This window comes from Melospiza melodia, chromosome 1 (genome assembly GCF_035770615.1).
Source record: "Melospiza melodia melodia isolate bMelMel2 chromosome 1, bMelMel2.pri, whole genome shotgun sequence".
In the NCBI taxonomy this organism is placed as follows: Eukaryota; Metazoa; Chordata; class Aves; order Passeriformes; family Passerellidae; genus Melospiza; species Melospiza melodia.
In genome coordinates, this window is record NC_086194.1 from 131,288,290 (window position 1) to 131,302,423 (window position 14,134).

The window sequence follows — 14,134 nt, forward strand, 5'->3', positions numbered from 1 at the left end:
GGTTGCTCAAATCCCAGGTTGCTGAAATCCCCATCCATGGGGATGACCCATCCCCATCCTGGCCTTGAACACTTCCAGGCATGGGTCATCCACAGCTTCTCTGGGCAACTTTTTCCAGTGCTTCACCAGCCTTACAGTGAGGAGTTTCTTCTTTATATCAGACATTTGGGCCGTAAGCGGTCTGGTTGTGCCAGACTGTGTAGAGTGACAGCTGTCACCAGATGTACCCTGCCAAAAAGTACCTCATTTTAGAACTGAGCAGAAGCAACACCCTGGTACATTTTCATGTAATTTGGTATCCAGACAGTGTGAAAAACTGCAAGTCTTCATTGCTAGCACTTGGATCTGCATAGCAGTGGGATGTGCAGGTAAAGCTTTCACTGATCACACTACAGCTGGCCGATTTGAGGGGCAGCTTGGCCACCAGCAGGTGTGGTTTAGAGAAAATATATGCCTCAGTCAGTCCTCTGTTACCTGCTTGGCAGCAGGAGAGAGGGATCCAAACAGAAAATGTGAGTAACTTCCCAAGCCTTCTTAGCAATGACGATGACAAATGGCCCCAATACCCTAATTTGTGATGGGTTCATAGATTCTAATGAAAGAAAAAGAAGAATCATCTAGCATATTTTATAGTATTCTTAGGATTGCTAGACAAGGAAGCATAAATCTTACCCTTTTAATGAAATCCACCTGAAATACCTGACATACAGTCAAGTGCCATTGATTTCAAATGACAGTACAAGTATGCTTAAACTCAAGCATGTGTGTAAGAGCTTTGCTGGACTAAAATCTTCATGAAATGTATAGTAAAATTTTGGAAAGAATTTAAACCAATATTTAGTTTAAAATTTCTTCTTGAATTCACCAACAAAGGAAAATATATCAAGGAGAATTTTTGGTCCTATCACTTGGACATTTTCACTTATATTTACTTAGACTACTATATGTTAAATACATTTGAATTGATTGTTAAAGACCTGATTTAGTCACTTCCTGTATTTGATTAAATGTAATCTCCTCTTCCATGTTCATTTAGTAATAAGTAGAGATAACTTTGTAAAGTTCATGGTTAGGGTGTAATACAAAGAAAAATTAAATAGGGCAGATGAGGATTCTTGTATTAATAGATTCATTTAATGGTAGGAAAGCTTAATCACAAAGCTTAAGCATGCAGACTGTTTTTAAATTTTTAATTTTTTTTATTTTTTTTTTTACTACTTAGAAGATAAACTTTGCTGCAGTTTTTTCTTTTTTATATTTGCTTAGGGCAACATCATTTCTTGACAGCTGATGTTTGAAGTAATCTGCCTCCTTTGAGATTAGTGATATATCCAAGATTATCTATATCTCAGAGCCTTTCCATAATTATAAATTGCACGATGGAGAGAAAAATTCATTTCTCACTGCATAAGTAAATATTAATTTCTTTGCTTTGAGTTGAAAAAAAGAAATGCAGTACATCTCTTGTCTCTCATTTTGCCTATTAAGATACTGTATCTACCAAAGAGAAAATTATTTATTGCAAATAAATTCAAGTTACTAGTTACAATAAATTAAAAGTACATTTTTTTTAAAGATGAAGAGTGAAGAACCTAGAAAATGCCTGAAGGAAAGAGGGAGGCTCAAGATCAGTAAAACTGACATATATGTGTATAATAAGCAAGATAAGATTGCTAAGTTGTGTTTTCTCTGAATGTATCCAGGGTACATCTCTTCCACAAATTGACCTGTTGACAGTGTTGTAGGTGATGGAATTCTTCACTGTAACTACTAATTGCTCACTTTCATTGTAAAAGTAGTAAAATGTAAAAGGAAGAGGCATTCTGGATGTAAAACTTGAAGGCATCTAAAAACTTTGTGGTGTGAGGAAAATACAAAGCTCCTTTCAAACTGAGCCAGCCGTCTTCATCCCCCTTGCATCCTGCAGGGAGAGGCTGATCAGTTCTGTCTCAGTGCACTGGCAACAGGCACTCTCCAAATGTTGCCTTAACAGCTGAAGAAGTCCATTGAAGGAAATAACATTTGCTGTTTGGAGTGTATTTTCATGCATTGATCTCAGTTCTCTGCAGCTCAGTCCAGGTCTCCTCAAAGAGTGCATTTTTGGTAATGATTGCTGTGGAGTGAATGGCAGCCATCTGTAATGCTCCTCATCTGTGTCGTCCCGCTTCTGTCCAGACACTGAACTTTATTTACATTCACTCATCACTGTCTATTACTGAGCATGCTCAAATGTGAAACCTTCTATGATGCTGTTCAAAAATTACATCAAAAGCTAAATTAGCAGGCAGTGTTCACCACAGAGGATGCAGTAATGCAGAGCTTTACCTTAGCTGTGACTTCAAAGATCACTGAACAGAAAATCTAAAGGGAAACACAGTTTAGCAATTGCTTGTGGAGATGTTCTACATTTTTTTCAGACATTAGGAAAATCTACACCTGGGTAGCTGTGTTGTTTACGGAGTGTGAGGCCTTTCTGAAGGGTTCATGAATGTTGGCTCGGCTTCATGATTTTTGATAACCTTATACCACACAGGCACTAGATACAAGCAGCTTTTACTCCTACTGCATAGTGATCATCTGCTGGCACTGAAAGAACAACTGACAGATTTCTCTAGTTTTCCAAATCTGTTTCCATAGGGGCATCTTTCACATGCTGAGGCATAATTCGCTTTTCAGTGGGAAATGTGGGCAAGGCAACAAAAGCAGCAACAGTAATTAGAAATTAAAAACAAACTTCTGGAGTTTTAGTCTCTTGAGGGAATTCAAGGCAGATTTTAGGAGAGAGAAAGCTCTCCTGCATTTATATGCTGCTTTGTTACTCTGCAAACTCTTCTTGTTAGCATCATGTAGCATGTAGAAATCAGATTTGGGGTTTATTGCACTACGTGTTGTGCAAACAAAATAGATATGCCTTCTTCAGTGAGATTAGAACAGTCTCAGGGATGGATAAATAAATAAATGAGCATAACAGGTATTATGGAAAATGGATAGAAGAGAAGATGAGGAATGTAAGCTTATGCAAAGTTTGCAAGGTTGACATTCTGTTATTACATTGAACAGAATACAGATACCACATTAGCCATAGGCATCAATTTCTATTAGTACAAATGAGTGGAGCTTGCAGAGTCCTGTGTTTTACTTCCCTTTTGCCAATACTGACAGTTTGACTTGGCAGCATGATAGAATACGTAAAAGTTTGCTTACTGTATGAGTAACCTTAAAAAATAATAGAATTCATGGTGATCAGTAGGGCACTACACCTGAATGTAATCTGCACAAGGTCAAGCTATGCAATGTAAAAGGTAGTGACTATGACAGGATCTGGTAGCTGTTCATACAGATTGAAGTATTTATTATTCATATTTTCAATAAAACCTGAATTATTCTAGGTCATGTAGTAGTCAGACTAGAAGAGACATCTTTTCTTAATGTTTAAGGAGGAAGGTGTGGGATTCAACTCAGTTAACTTCAACAGCTCTGAGGTTACGTGTCTCATGCCAACATGGTGCTTTAGGCTTTGTCTGGAGTCAGTGAAGAAATATGGGCAGATTCAAAGCACTGCTCATGCCACCTGTCTCCCAACAGATGCTTTAAGGTGCTTTTTTCTTTCACTGACATGAGAGGGAGCCCTGGTCGCCAGTCAACAGTAGACAGTTTTTTACATTTAATTTAGCTGCATGATTCTTGTCCATGACAACTGACTTGAGTAAAGGTCAGAGACTTCAGTCGTCTGTACAGCAGCCTAACAAAATGTCCTTGTGATTTTGAGCTAGACATTTGAGCAGGTATTTTCAAAATCAGTAGTTCTTGTTAAAGGTGTGGCTCATGTCCGTCTTGCATGTCCTCCTCCAGGAAATATTGCTTTCCAGCCTCTTAGATGTATGTACAATTAATTAATAAAATGCAAAATGAAATAGTGCAGCATGATTGTTGTTTATTCAGCTTCAAGTAGAACCAAAGTGGTTCTGGAGAAAAGAAGAAAAGCCCGAGTAAAATTATTTATAGCACAAATACACAGCAGTTTCTTGAGACTAATATTTCATAGTGGGTAGGGAACTCTTACAGCTCTGTAATTTCCAATAAGTCATTTTCTTAGTATTGTGCCCTACCTTTCTGGCATACCAATGAACATGGGGACAGCTTATGAGCCTTTCGGTTAGAGTTAACAATAAAACGAGTAATTTTCCCTCAGATGTGTTTAGTATACTGATGTTATTAGTCCCACTTCTGCTAGCCTCTGGACATTTTCTATCCCAAGACTATCATCAAAACTAACTCTGGATATGACTATGTTATGAGAAATATAATATCAGTAGGAAAGCAAAACAACAAAAAACCCCACATTAAAATCTGACAGCCACACAGTATCTGTACTAGATCATGTGAAGAGTAAAGACACCAACCCCCATTTCAGCCTTATTCATAGTACCAGCTTTTTTCCTCCATATTCAAGAATTTTCCAGTACTAGGCTACAGCAATTAAAGTTTAATTACAGCATGAAATTCTCACTGTTAGGGAGTTTGGGTATGTGGTTCTTCCTCCCTGGGCTACCTTATATCGAAGTTAGGGAACCCATCACAGTTTCCAATGACTGCAGAAGTGAACGTGTATGGACAAAACTGTTCCTGTACAGGCTGCTTGAAAGGTACCCCAGCAGTTCTGATGATATGACTTGCTACCCTTCAAATTGCCCTTTTCCAGTCTCATGCTTTTTTCTGCTACCACACTCATGCACTCCAAGATAAACAGCCTATTTATTCTTTTCCCACCAGCTCCAATGTTGCTGATTTTACATCCTTATTCAGTATTTATAATAAGGTTGTCCTAGTAATTTCTGCCTTGGTCTGTAGTGCTGGTACCCCTGTTTGTCCTGTTTCTTGGATTGCTCTCTTGTTAGTGTAGTCTCAAGTCAAGGTGAGCATCTGAATATGGCATTACTCTTTCTTTTGCAATTTGTTGTGCCTGGTAATTTCTCACATTGTTATCTTTCTGTAGTTCATGTTTGATGATTTGCACACATAGCCAGAAGCCAACTTGGTGAAACTGCTGGTGGAAGGACCTTCTTCATCTGCTTGGTCTGAATGACCAGAAACAGCCCCCATGGCTATGGACCTTGAGGGAAACAATCCCACTTCACCTTTCACTTTCTGCCTGTCCTTCCCTCTTAATGCCACCACAAAATACATTCGCGTGGTCCAGCCTGTTCCTGCATTTTCTGGCATGTTGCTCTGTATTTCTGGTACTTTCCTTGGCTGCCTTATGTGGTGGAATGCTCATTAACCCCTCTCTCCTGGACCAGACAATGGCCTGCTTTCTGATGACTTCCTCCATCCTCTGGCCTCTGAGCCATGTGGAGAAGCTGCCCAGAAAGGATCAGTTATTATGTGCCAACTGTCTTCCTGGAGATCATTCATCTTCCATTTATCCAGATTACCTCTGTGACAGTGAAAAATGATTGAGTGAATGGGAATGACTGCATTAAAAGGATCTGAGACCTATGCCAGACTTTTTATGGGGAAGTTGCTCTTCCACCAGCCAGAAAACAAACAGAAGAGTTCAGAGGTTGTGTACTCCACCCACCCAGCTGTAGTGGGTTGACCCTGGTTTTATGCCAGACACCCACCAAAGCATCTACATCACTCCCTCTGCAGCTGGTCAAGGGGGAGAAAATATAACAAAGGGTTGAGATAAGGACAGAGAGAGATCACCCGCCAAATAACATCACAGGCAAAACAGATTCTAATTAGAGATACGAATTGAATTTATTACTAACAAAATCAGAGCAGGATAATGAGAAGTAAAATAAGACCTTAAAAATATCTTTCCCCCACCCTTCCTCCTTCACAAGTTCTACCTCCTCCACCTCAGTGGCACAGGCAGACAGAGAAGGGGGATTATTACAGCTCATTAAAGGTTGATTCTGCTGCTGCTCAGGGAGAGGAGTCCTTCCCCTGCTCCAACCTAGGGTTCCTCCCACAGGAGACAGTTCTCCATGAACTTCTCCATCCTGTGGACAACATTGCTCCACAAACTGCTGCACTGGGTCACTCTTTCATGGTATGCCGTCCTTCAAGGACAGGCTGCTCCAGCGTGCAGAATCACAAGTCCTATGAGGACACTGCTCCATCGTGGGCTCCTCTCTCCATAGGTTTGCAGATGCCTGCCAGGACCCCTCTCCAGCACAGGACTCCCACAGGTTCACAGCTTCCTCTCAGGCACCCACCTGCTCTGGTGGATGCTCCTCCATGGGCTGCAGGTGGATCTCTGCATCCCCCTGGATGTCCATGGGCTGCAGGGGCACAGCTGCATCACTGTGGTCTGCACCATGGGCTGCAGGGGAACCTCCGCTCTGGTGCCTGGAGCACCTCCTCCCTCTTCTTCTCCACTGACCTTGGTGTCTGCAGAGGTGTTGTTCTCACATATTCTCACCCTGCTGTTCTTTGGCATTAATTACAACCGTGAAAAACCCTTTTTTTAAATTCTTGCTACATATGCTATCCCAGAGGCATTACCACTCTTTCTGGATGGTGCAGACTTGGATGGCGCAGAGTTGGCCAGCAGTGGGTCCATCCTGGAGCCAGCTGACACTGGCTCTGCCAAGCATGAGGAAACTTCTGGCAGCTTCTCACAGAAGCCACCCCTGTAGCCCCCAGCTGCTAAAACCTAGCCATACAAACATCAGCTTAATTCACGGTAACATTTTGAAGACAACCTGTAGAGGCAACCTCTACAAGTTTGCCTGTAGAAGTTTTCTTTTACTACAAAGATAAAATAAATACTTTGGTGTAACAATGGAATTGTATCTTGTAGGTTTTCACAGTTACTTGCTAGGGAGCAGCAAGAAGTGGAAAAGTGCCTTGTCTAGTACCTAAAGTAATTGCTGCTACTGTTACCACTTATCTGTATGGAGTATCTTCCTCTTTGGGCTCACACATGTGCTAGCAGGGTCTTGGAGGCTATTTATTCCTGAGGCAAAAGAAGGGAAGCCCAATCATAGGGCAAAAATCTAGACTAAGTAAAATGACTGTATCTCGTTTCATCATCCATCTCCTATCAGCTTACACTTCCCTGCCATCAGACCCTCATGTCACATTGCAGTCTGAGACAGCACCTGCAAACCAATCAAATAAAAATATAACGAGGAGGATTATAATTAAGTTTCTCTATCTACAAAAACATGGATCTCCTTCCACATACAGGTGGCTTTTGATACATCATAAGACATATCACCATGCTGTGTAATGAGAACTGTGCAGTAGTTTGTCTGGTGAAAAAAAGAGAATTTGCCCCCTGAACCTCCTGATTTGTTTTTTATTGACACTTTAGTAGGACAGTATGTAATATTAAGATAGAGGGTTGAACCTTTGAGTTCAGGTTTGAACTAAATCCAGTTTTTAAATTACTGTAGGGGTTTCTTTATTTTTGGCACAGTGCACATCTTCTGGAAATGACAATCCATGGCAAGCCAATCATACTGCCACAATAACAGTGCTCTGCAAACAAGATTTCTGTTTGGGTACAATGTGAAGGGTGAGCAGAGATTATCCTTTAAGCTGTCCTTGTAGGTAAAAACAGGCCCCATCAAATTCAGCTTAGACCAGGACTTCATCAAAGAGAGAGATTTAACAAATAATTTGGCAAATATATTTAGAAGACATAAAATATGACTTTCGGATCACTTCATTATGTGTTATTTGTTTAAATGTACCCTGACTCAATTACAATTCTGTTTCTGTAAAATATTTTGCTTTCCATACAAATTGCTGAAAAGAATTTTCAAAATATCAGTATGTGATAAGCACTTAGTATTCGTAGGATCTTCTGAAAAGCCCATCTGCTATGCAAATTAATATCTAAGAGTAATTTCTGAATGGGGATTTATAAAGGCATGGTTCAGAAAAATAATTAGCATATGTTTACCTTTCAGTGATTTCTGTGAAATACAGACATTTATTTGAATACTTTATACAATGAAGAATGATTTCCCAAGCTGAGGTTGTATTCATTACAACTAGTAATATCAGTATATTGTTTGCTTATTAATGGATTTGAATTTTATTTGCTCATTCCTCCACCAGATTCAACAAACAGTGGTGGAAAACGCATTAATTCATTTAATTATTCATGAGGCATGTTGTACATGGTTGTGTTATTCCCCTCCTCGTGGGAGGAGGTGACCCTTGTTCTCCTTTCAGGAGCACGTTTCCCCATCTGAGTCTTTCTGTCCTGTCCCCTAGTGCACCTGGTGGACATCTGGAATGTGATCGAAGCCTTGCGGGAGAACGCCCTGAACAACCTGGACCCCAGCATCGAACTGAACGTGGCTCGCCTGGAGGCTGTGATCTCAACCATCTTCTACCAGCTCAACAAACGGATGCCCACCACCCACCAGATCAACGTGGAGCAGTCCATCAGCCTGCTGCTCAACTTCCTGCTAGCGGCCTTTGATCCGTGAGTCTGCCTTTCCTCCGCCCCTCCCAGCTGCTGGAAGGCTTTGACTTCCTCCAGAAATATCTCTCGAAATCAATTGAGCAGGCTCAATTCTGTCCCAAATAATGAGCATGTGAATAGTGCTAACTAGGGAGATAACCTAAATTAAGGGCCTCTGCTTTCCTTTCTTTCGAGCCAAATTCAGCACAACTGTGTTTTCATCCAGCTACTCAGACTTGTTCCAGTTTATATCAAAGAAGAATTATCTACAGAAACAAATTCACATGCGCTCCTAATTTGGCTTGTTGTTTATTGACACACCAGTGGCTGACACCACTGCAATGCCTCTGCAGCAGTGCCATGGGTTAATAGCTCATTATTCTGAAAGAGCTCATTTCCCTGCAAGTTCTTGCAGCTGTAAGCAATTTTTTTTTCTGGCTCATGCCAGTGCAGCATGATTTTGAGACCATGACAGAAATAGGATTAAAGACCTGGAGGTGATGAAATTCATGTTGTTTATTACTGCATGGGACTCATATTACAAAAAGAACAAGTTTTAGATAGAGAAAACCACTTACATTAATGAGTATTCTGTGTATATCTATTGCAATTTCTGAATACATACTTGGCAACCTGTGCTGCAATATTTGCAGTCCTCAGAACTGAGTTATTGGAGAACAGTGGTTAAGGCTGACAGGTGCAGATGTTGTCACTTTATGGCTTATTTTTTGAAAATTCATCAGCAGAAAACACTGGCCATTAAACATTAAAACAAGGACGCTTCCCCTCTCTCTTCCCAGTGCTCGCTCTCGCTGCCCTGGTACTGGGTGTCATTGAGCACCTCTCAGTGCCAGACCAGCCAGTGGCTCAGTCGCCATGGCAACGGGGAGAAAAAGTAGGTGTTCCACATGAGAAGGCTGCACTCAACCTCTCCTCCTGCCCCTCTGAGAGGAAGAAAAGCCAGTCCATTGTGAAATCATAGCCTTCAGGAATATTTTCCTCCCCTCAAGGGCAATAAAAGAAGGAACAGGCATTTTAATTCATACCATTGTGGCTGTGACAAGGATACTAAAAGATGCTGGAAATGACCAGATGAATTTATTGCTGCATGCCACAAGTAAACTGCTTCCGGGCTGCTAAACATATGGAAAGATCCTGGTCTGTGGAAGCAAGACCTGTGATACTGTGTTTGTTTTGTAACTCAATGTAAAGGGATAAAGATCTCAACTACACAACACAGCTACTTGCAGCATAATGGAGTAGAGGAATTTAGTCCCCTGGAGGGAATCAGAGAATATTTTTAAGGGGGAAGGGTTTGCTTTCCCTGAAAACATCCCATGTGCTGTGGTTCATGATCTGTTTCTGAGCTCCCATCAGGCCCCCCAGGGTAAGGAAGCTGTGACCCTCACTCTCTTTGTCAAGCAGCAGCTCAGTCTCTTGTGCTGCCTCTGAGTGTAGTGCATGGGATGCACTTCCCAGAAGGGCAGAGACCCCCAAGGAATCCCCAGGAAGAGGCTCCCAGCTCTGATGTCAGAGACAGGGACTAGCTGCCTATCACTCCATATTAAATACAGCAAACTTATTAGATGAGGTTCATGTGCAACCTGAGTTACCTAAGTTCAGGTTTCATGGAGATATGTGTCAGCTAGGTCTCTCTGTACTGTAGTGGAAGTCTAGACACCTGTCACAAATAAAGACTTGCCAGTTAAGCATCTGATTCTCAAAACGTTCCCTACACTTTAGTATGACTCATGTCATTGAAGTTTTGTGTTGGATGTTGGTTTAACAACCACTGGTGGTTCAGATTTCCTGGTTTCTGGGAAGCAGAGGGAGGGAGGTGGCTCTACATGCCACAGGGACAGTGTGGGAGCTGCTGGGGTCTAACCAGAGCTGCTGTCTCTGCTTCCAGTGTTGCTCCTTTCTCTCCCCTCCAGTGCAGCAGAAAGGTCATTCTCTGCTGAAAGGTAAAAGTTGGTGGAAGGAGGAGCAAGGTCTTTTCTTGTGGTCTCATGTTCAGAGAGAAGCAATGCTCTGCAGGCTATCCAGAGGGACTCAGCAGGCTGGAGAGGTGGGCCCATGGGAATCTCCTCACGAGGTTCAGCAAGGCCAAGTGCAAGGTGCCTGCAGGTCCAGAGAAGGTGGTGCAGTTTTTCATGTCCCATTTGGGATCCAAAGAAAGTGGAGAAATGGAGTCTGCAACCTAACGTATATGAAAGGACCACAAGGGACAAATTATTTCATGTTTTAAAGTCTAATAAGCCTGCCACTGTCTCATTTCTTTAGGTCTAGTTAATATATATGTTCCTCTTTGTGTACTGTACTGGCTGAAGATCATCCAAACTTTAAACAGAGCCTCTTCCTTCTTTTATAGCCTGCTGAAATCCTTGCAGATTTCTCTGCCCTCTGGCAAGGAGTGTTTCCTTAGGCCTGCAATACAGATGTCTTCTCAGGAGCTAAAACTTGGCTAGCAAAACACAAAAGGACCACAGTGTGCTGCTATGGCATGTGGGCCAACTTAGCCACTGCTGGTGCTGAGCTTACATCCCATTTTTTTATGGCTTTTTTATGGCCTTGGGGATTCATTAGGGCCACAGATATTTCTCTACTGCTCAACCCTGAAAGAAGAAAAAGTGGGGGAAAATTATAGTGTATAGAATTTCATGTGAGACTGAATGGGATGTTCCTTTATGCTGCTAAAAGTAAGCTAAAGTACAACCTTATAGAACTGCAAGCCAACAAATTCAAAATTCTCAAACAGAAATACTTCAATTAACTTATCATTAGTGCGTGGAAGTCAGCAGCATGTGGTAGATGACACTGACAGGCCAAAACCTGTGAGCAGAATGAGGCTTTAAAATAATCTGGACAGAAACATGTCTGAACTATGTTTCTAACCACAGGTTAAAATTAGGCTAGAGCTTTTGCTTCAAGGCCTAAGGTGATTAACTGGCTTTATGAAACAATAGCACACTTCCTTCACTGGCACACCAAGTACTATGTAAAAAGTTGACGAGTACAAACCTCTCTGAAAAATTACTCCAGGCTGGTGTCAAAGCCTAGGCAGAAAGGTGGAATGTCAGCCTCATTCATTTGTTCTCCAAAAAACTGCTTTTAAACAGAGTGGGAAATATTCTGTGCTAGATCATCTCCAGCTATTCCTGCTGCAAAGTTTAACTGTTAAGAAAATAGCTGAATTTTCTCTGTTCCTTGATGTGCACTGTCCTATGAATGAATGGAGTTGTGAGCCCTGGGCTATGAAACAGACCCTGGCTGGCTCAGGGGGGGACTTGACTTCTACAGAGAAATGAGAAAGTTTTCATGCCCTTGTTTAATCAAATGAACATTTGTATTGTACTGATTTCAGTACATAAAGATGATCAATATCCATTTTGGAAATACAACTTCTTGCTCATTCATCTGTTCAGAGCAGTAAAGTGTTTAATTCCCTCTCTTCTCCTCCTTTGCTACTCATTGAATGCCACAGAGGCATTGACAAAGGAAGTCCAGCAAAAAAAAAATGCATTTCAGAGATTTGGACATTATGCATTTGCTGTCCTACATGAAAGAATCTTGCTAAATGTCAATAAAATTTCATCTCTAAAACCTTGTTTTGAAAATGGGAATTTGTAATTACAGCCTCTGACATTTCAGAATTGACTGCCTTGATTACAGTGGGTAGTAACCAATAACTGAAGAACTTTTCTTACTTTTGCAAAAGATACCTTAAAGTATTGGGGGAGCACCACTTAAGCCTCATTGGTGAGAAAAATGGTATTTTCTCAATGTCCTTTTCATGGAACACATTTGCTGTTTCTAAAGATGTGATTCTATTTCTTGATGGCTTTCCCCACCCTCTGGCTGTCTCAGTGTGGGTGTTGCTAGAGATCCTGACAAATGACAGTGACATTTATTTGGTACCACTCTCCTTGGTAACCCAATAGGCAAAATCAGGCCCTGGAGCTGGACTCAGCCTTGTATAGTCTGTGGATTTTGTGAGTCAGTCCGTGGGGTTTCCTTGCTCTGGGGACAGGCTGTCTCTCTCTGCAGCTATGCAGTGAAAGAGGAAACCTTCTTTTCTGCTCTAGTGTCTAAAAGCATGTATAATTTTTTGCCCTTTTTTCCTCATCCCAGTGGGAGGTAACCTTCAAGCCTGGCCATCATTCCCTTTCCTAAGTACTCCATCCTCTATTGTTGTTAAGTGCACATCAGCTTCAGGGTTTGCTTTAGACATCATTTATGCTTCTTGCTGAAGAGTAACCTCAGTAAGAGAGGTGCAATATAAAATCAAAATATTTGCTGTCCTCTCCTGTTTCCACTAGTAAAATTTATTTCTCTTTGCATTAGCCAGCCCAAAGCTGTTTTCAGGGAGTGGTGACTTCTCCCTGCTGCTATGAGCCACTACTTCAGCATTTGCTTTTGCACAGCAAACCCTGTGAGGCCCCAGTGCTGCCAGTCAGGGTCATCTGTAGTGCTTAGACACAGCTTAGGGCACTTCTGGATATCCAAATTATATTGGCCAGTCTTAGGCCCCATTACCCTGTCTGCTCATCAGCCATATGTATTTAAATATGCATGTGTGTGTGTGCACACACACACAAACACACGCAGACATATATATTTGGAGGGCAAATTGGGTTTACATTGGCTCTTGTGATGCTTTTAGGAATACAAATGACCTATAGACAATACAGTGTCAAAACAAATCAACTCAAATGGAGAGATTGAAGAGATAAATGATATATTTTCTTTTTCTGTTCCTCTCTTCCATAACCATTTGAGTGTGGGAAAAGCCAATGGCTCTAGGGTGGAAAGCTGAAGCCAAGTTGATATGTGTCTGCCATGCAAAAATATAATCCTGTTAGTAAGTATAACTAAACCTCCTGGGAAAAATAATCTAAATCTGAAGCACTTCCACATTTTTTAATCTCTAAATCTTCCATTGCTTCTTAATAATGCCATTGCTTCTACTTAGCTTTTTTTTTTTTTTAATATAACAGCTCTTTTAAAGGCAGATGGAAACCTCATGATGAAACATTGCAGAAAAATTCCTAAGGGTCTAAAGGGCAGCATGCACAAAAAGAATACAAAAGGACCACATTCTCAGCCATAACAGAGCTAAGTCTGGTTTACACAAATCAGAATCCAATCAACAAAGAATGGAAGTACAGAAGCCTGGAAATTCCTATGAATTTTAATCTTATGAAGCCAGTCAAAGGAAACTCATGTAATGAAAAAGTGTGCACAAAAGTCAGCGTTAAAGAATACAGTAAATATTTCTTTCTTAAATACTGACATAGTGAATTCGTTATGTTTTGCTTGTATTTCTAGTTAATTGTCTGGCAAAAAGCAGAATTTAAAATGAGTGAAAAGTATAATTAGAATTTCTATTTAGAATTATGGGTTACACTGACATAGAACTAAATCTTATTCAATGAACTTTAAAGATTATTAGCTAGTCAAACTTAGGGAACTGACTCATTTTCTAAAGCCTGAGTGATTTAATGAAGTGAAGCATGTAGCATGCATCGATGTACAGATGTGAGTATACCATTCATGTCTGTTTTACATGTATATGTTACTGCATTAGTCTGGTTTGGGATTAGCAGAGAAAGAGGCACAGTCACAGCTCTGTGTCCTTCCAGAATCAGTTCATCTTTTAGTCCTGATCAGATGCAATTTTCTTCCTTAAAATTGTAAGTGACA

At 41.0% G+C, this 14,134-nt stretch overlaps 1 protein-coding gene across 19 annotated transcripts in view; it reads left to right on the forward strand.

The window, feature by feature from the left end:
* DTNA (dystrobrevin alpha) overlaps nt 1-14,134 on the forward strand; it is a 224,053-nt gene that overhangs the window by 147,460 nt on the left and 62,459 nt on the right. For all 19 annotated transcript variants that reach the window (XM_063168301.1, XM_063168293.1, XM_063168283.1 and 16 more), the window contains one exon: nt 8,239-8,452. In XM_063168301.1, coding sequence (XP_063024371.1) covers nt 8,239-8,452 — 214 coding nt within the window. The remainder of the gene's footprint in view (nt 1-8,238; nt 8,453-14,134) is intronic.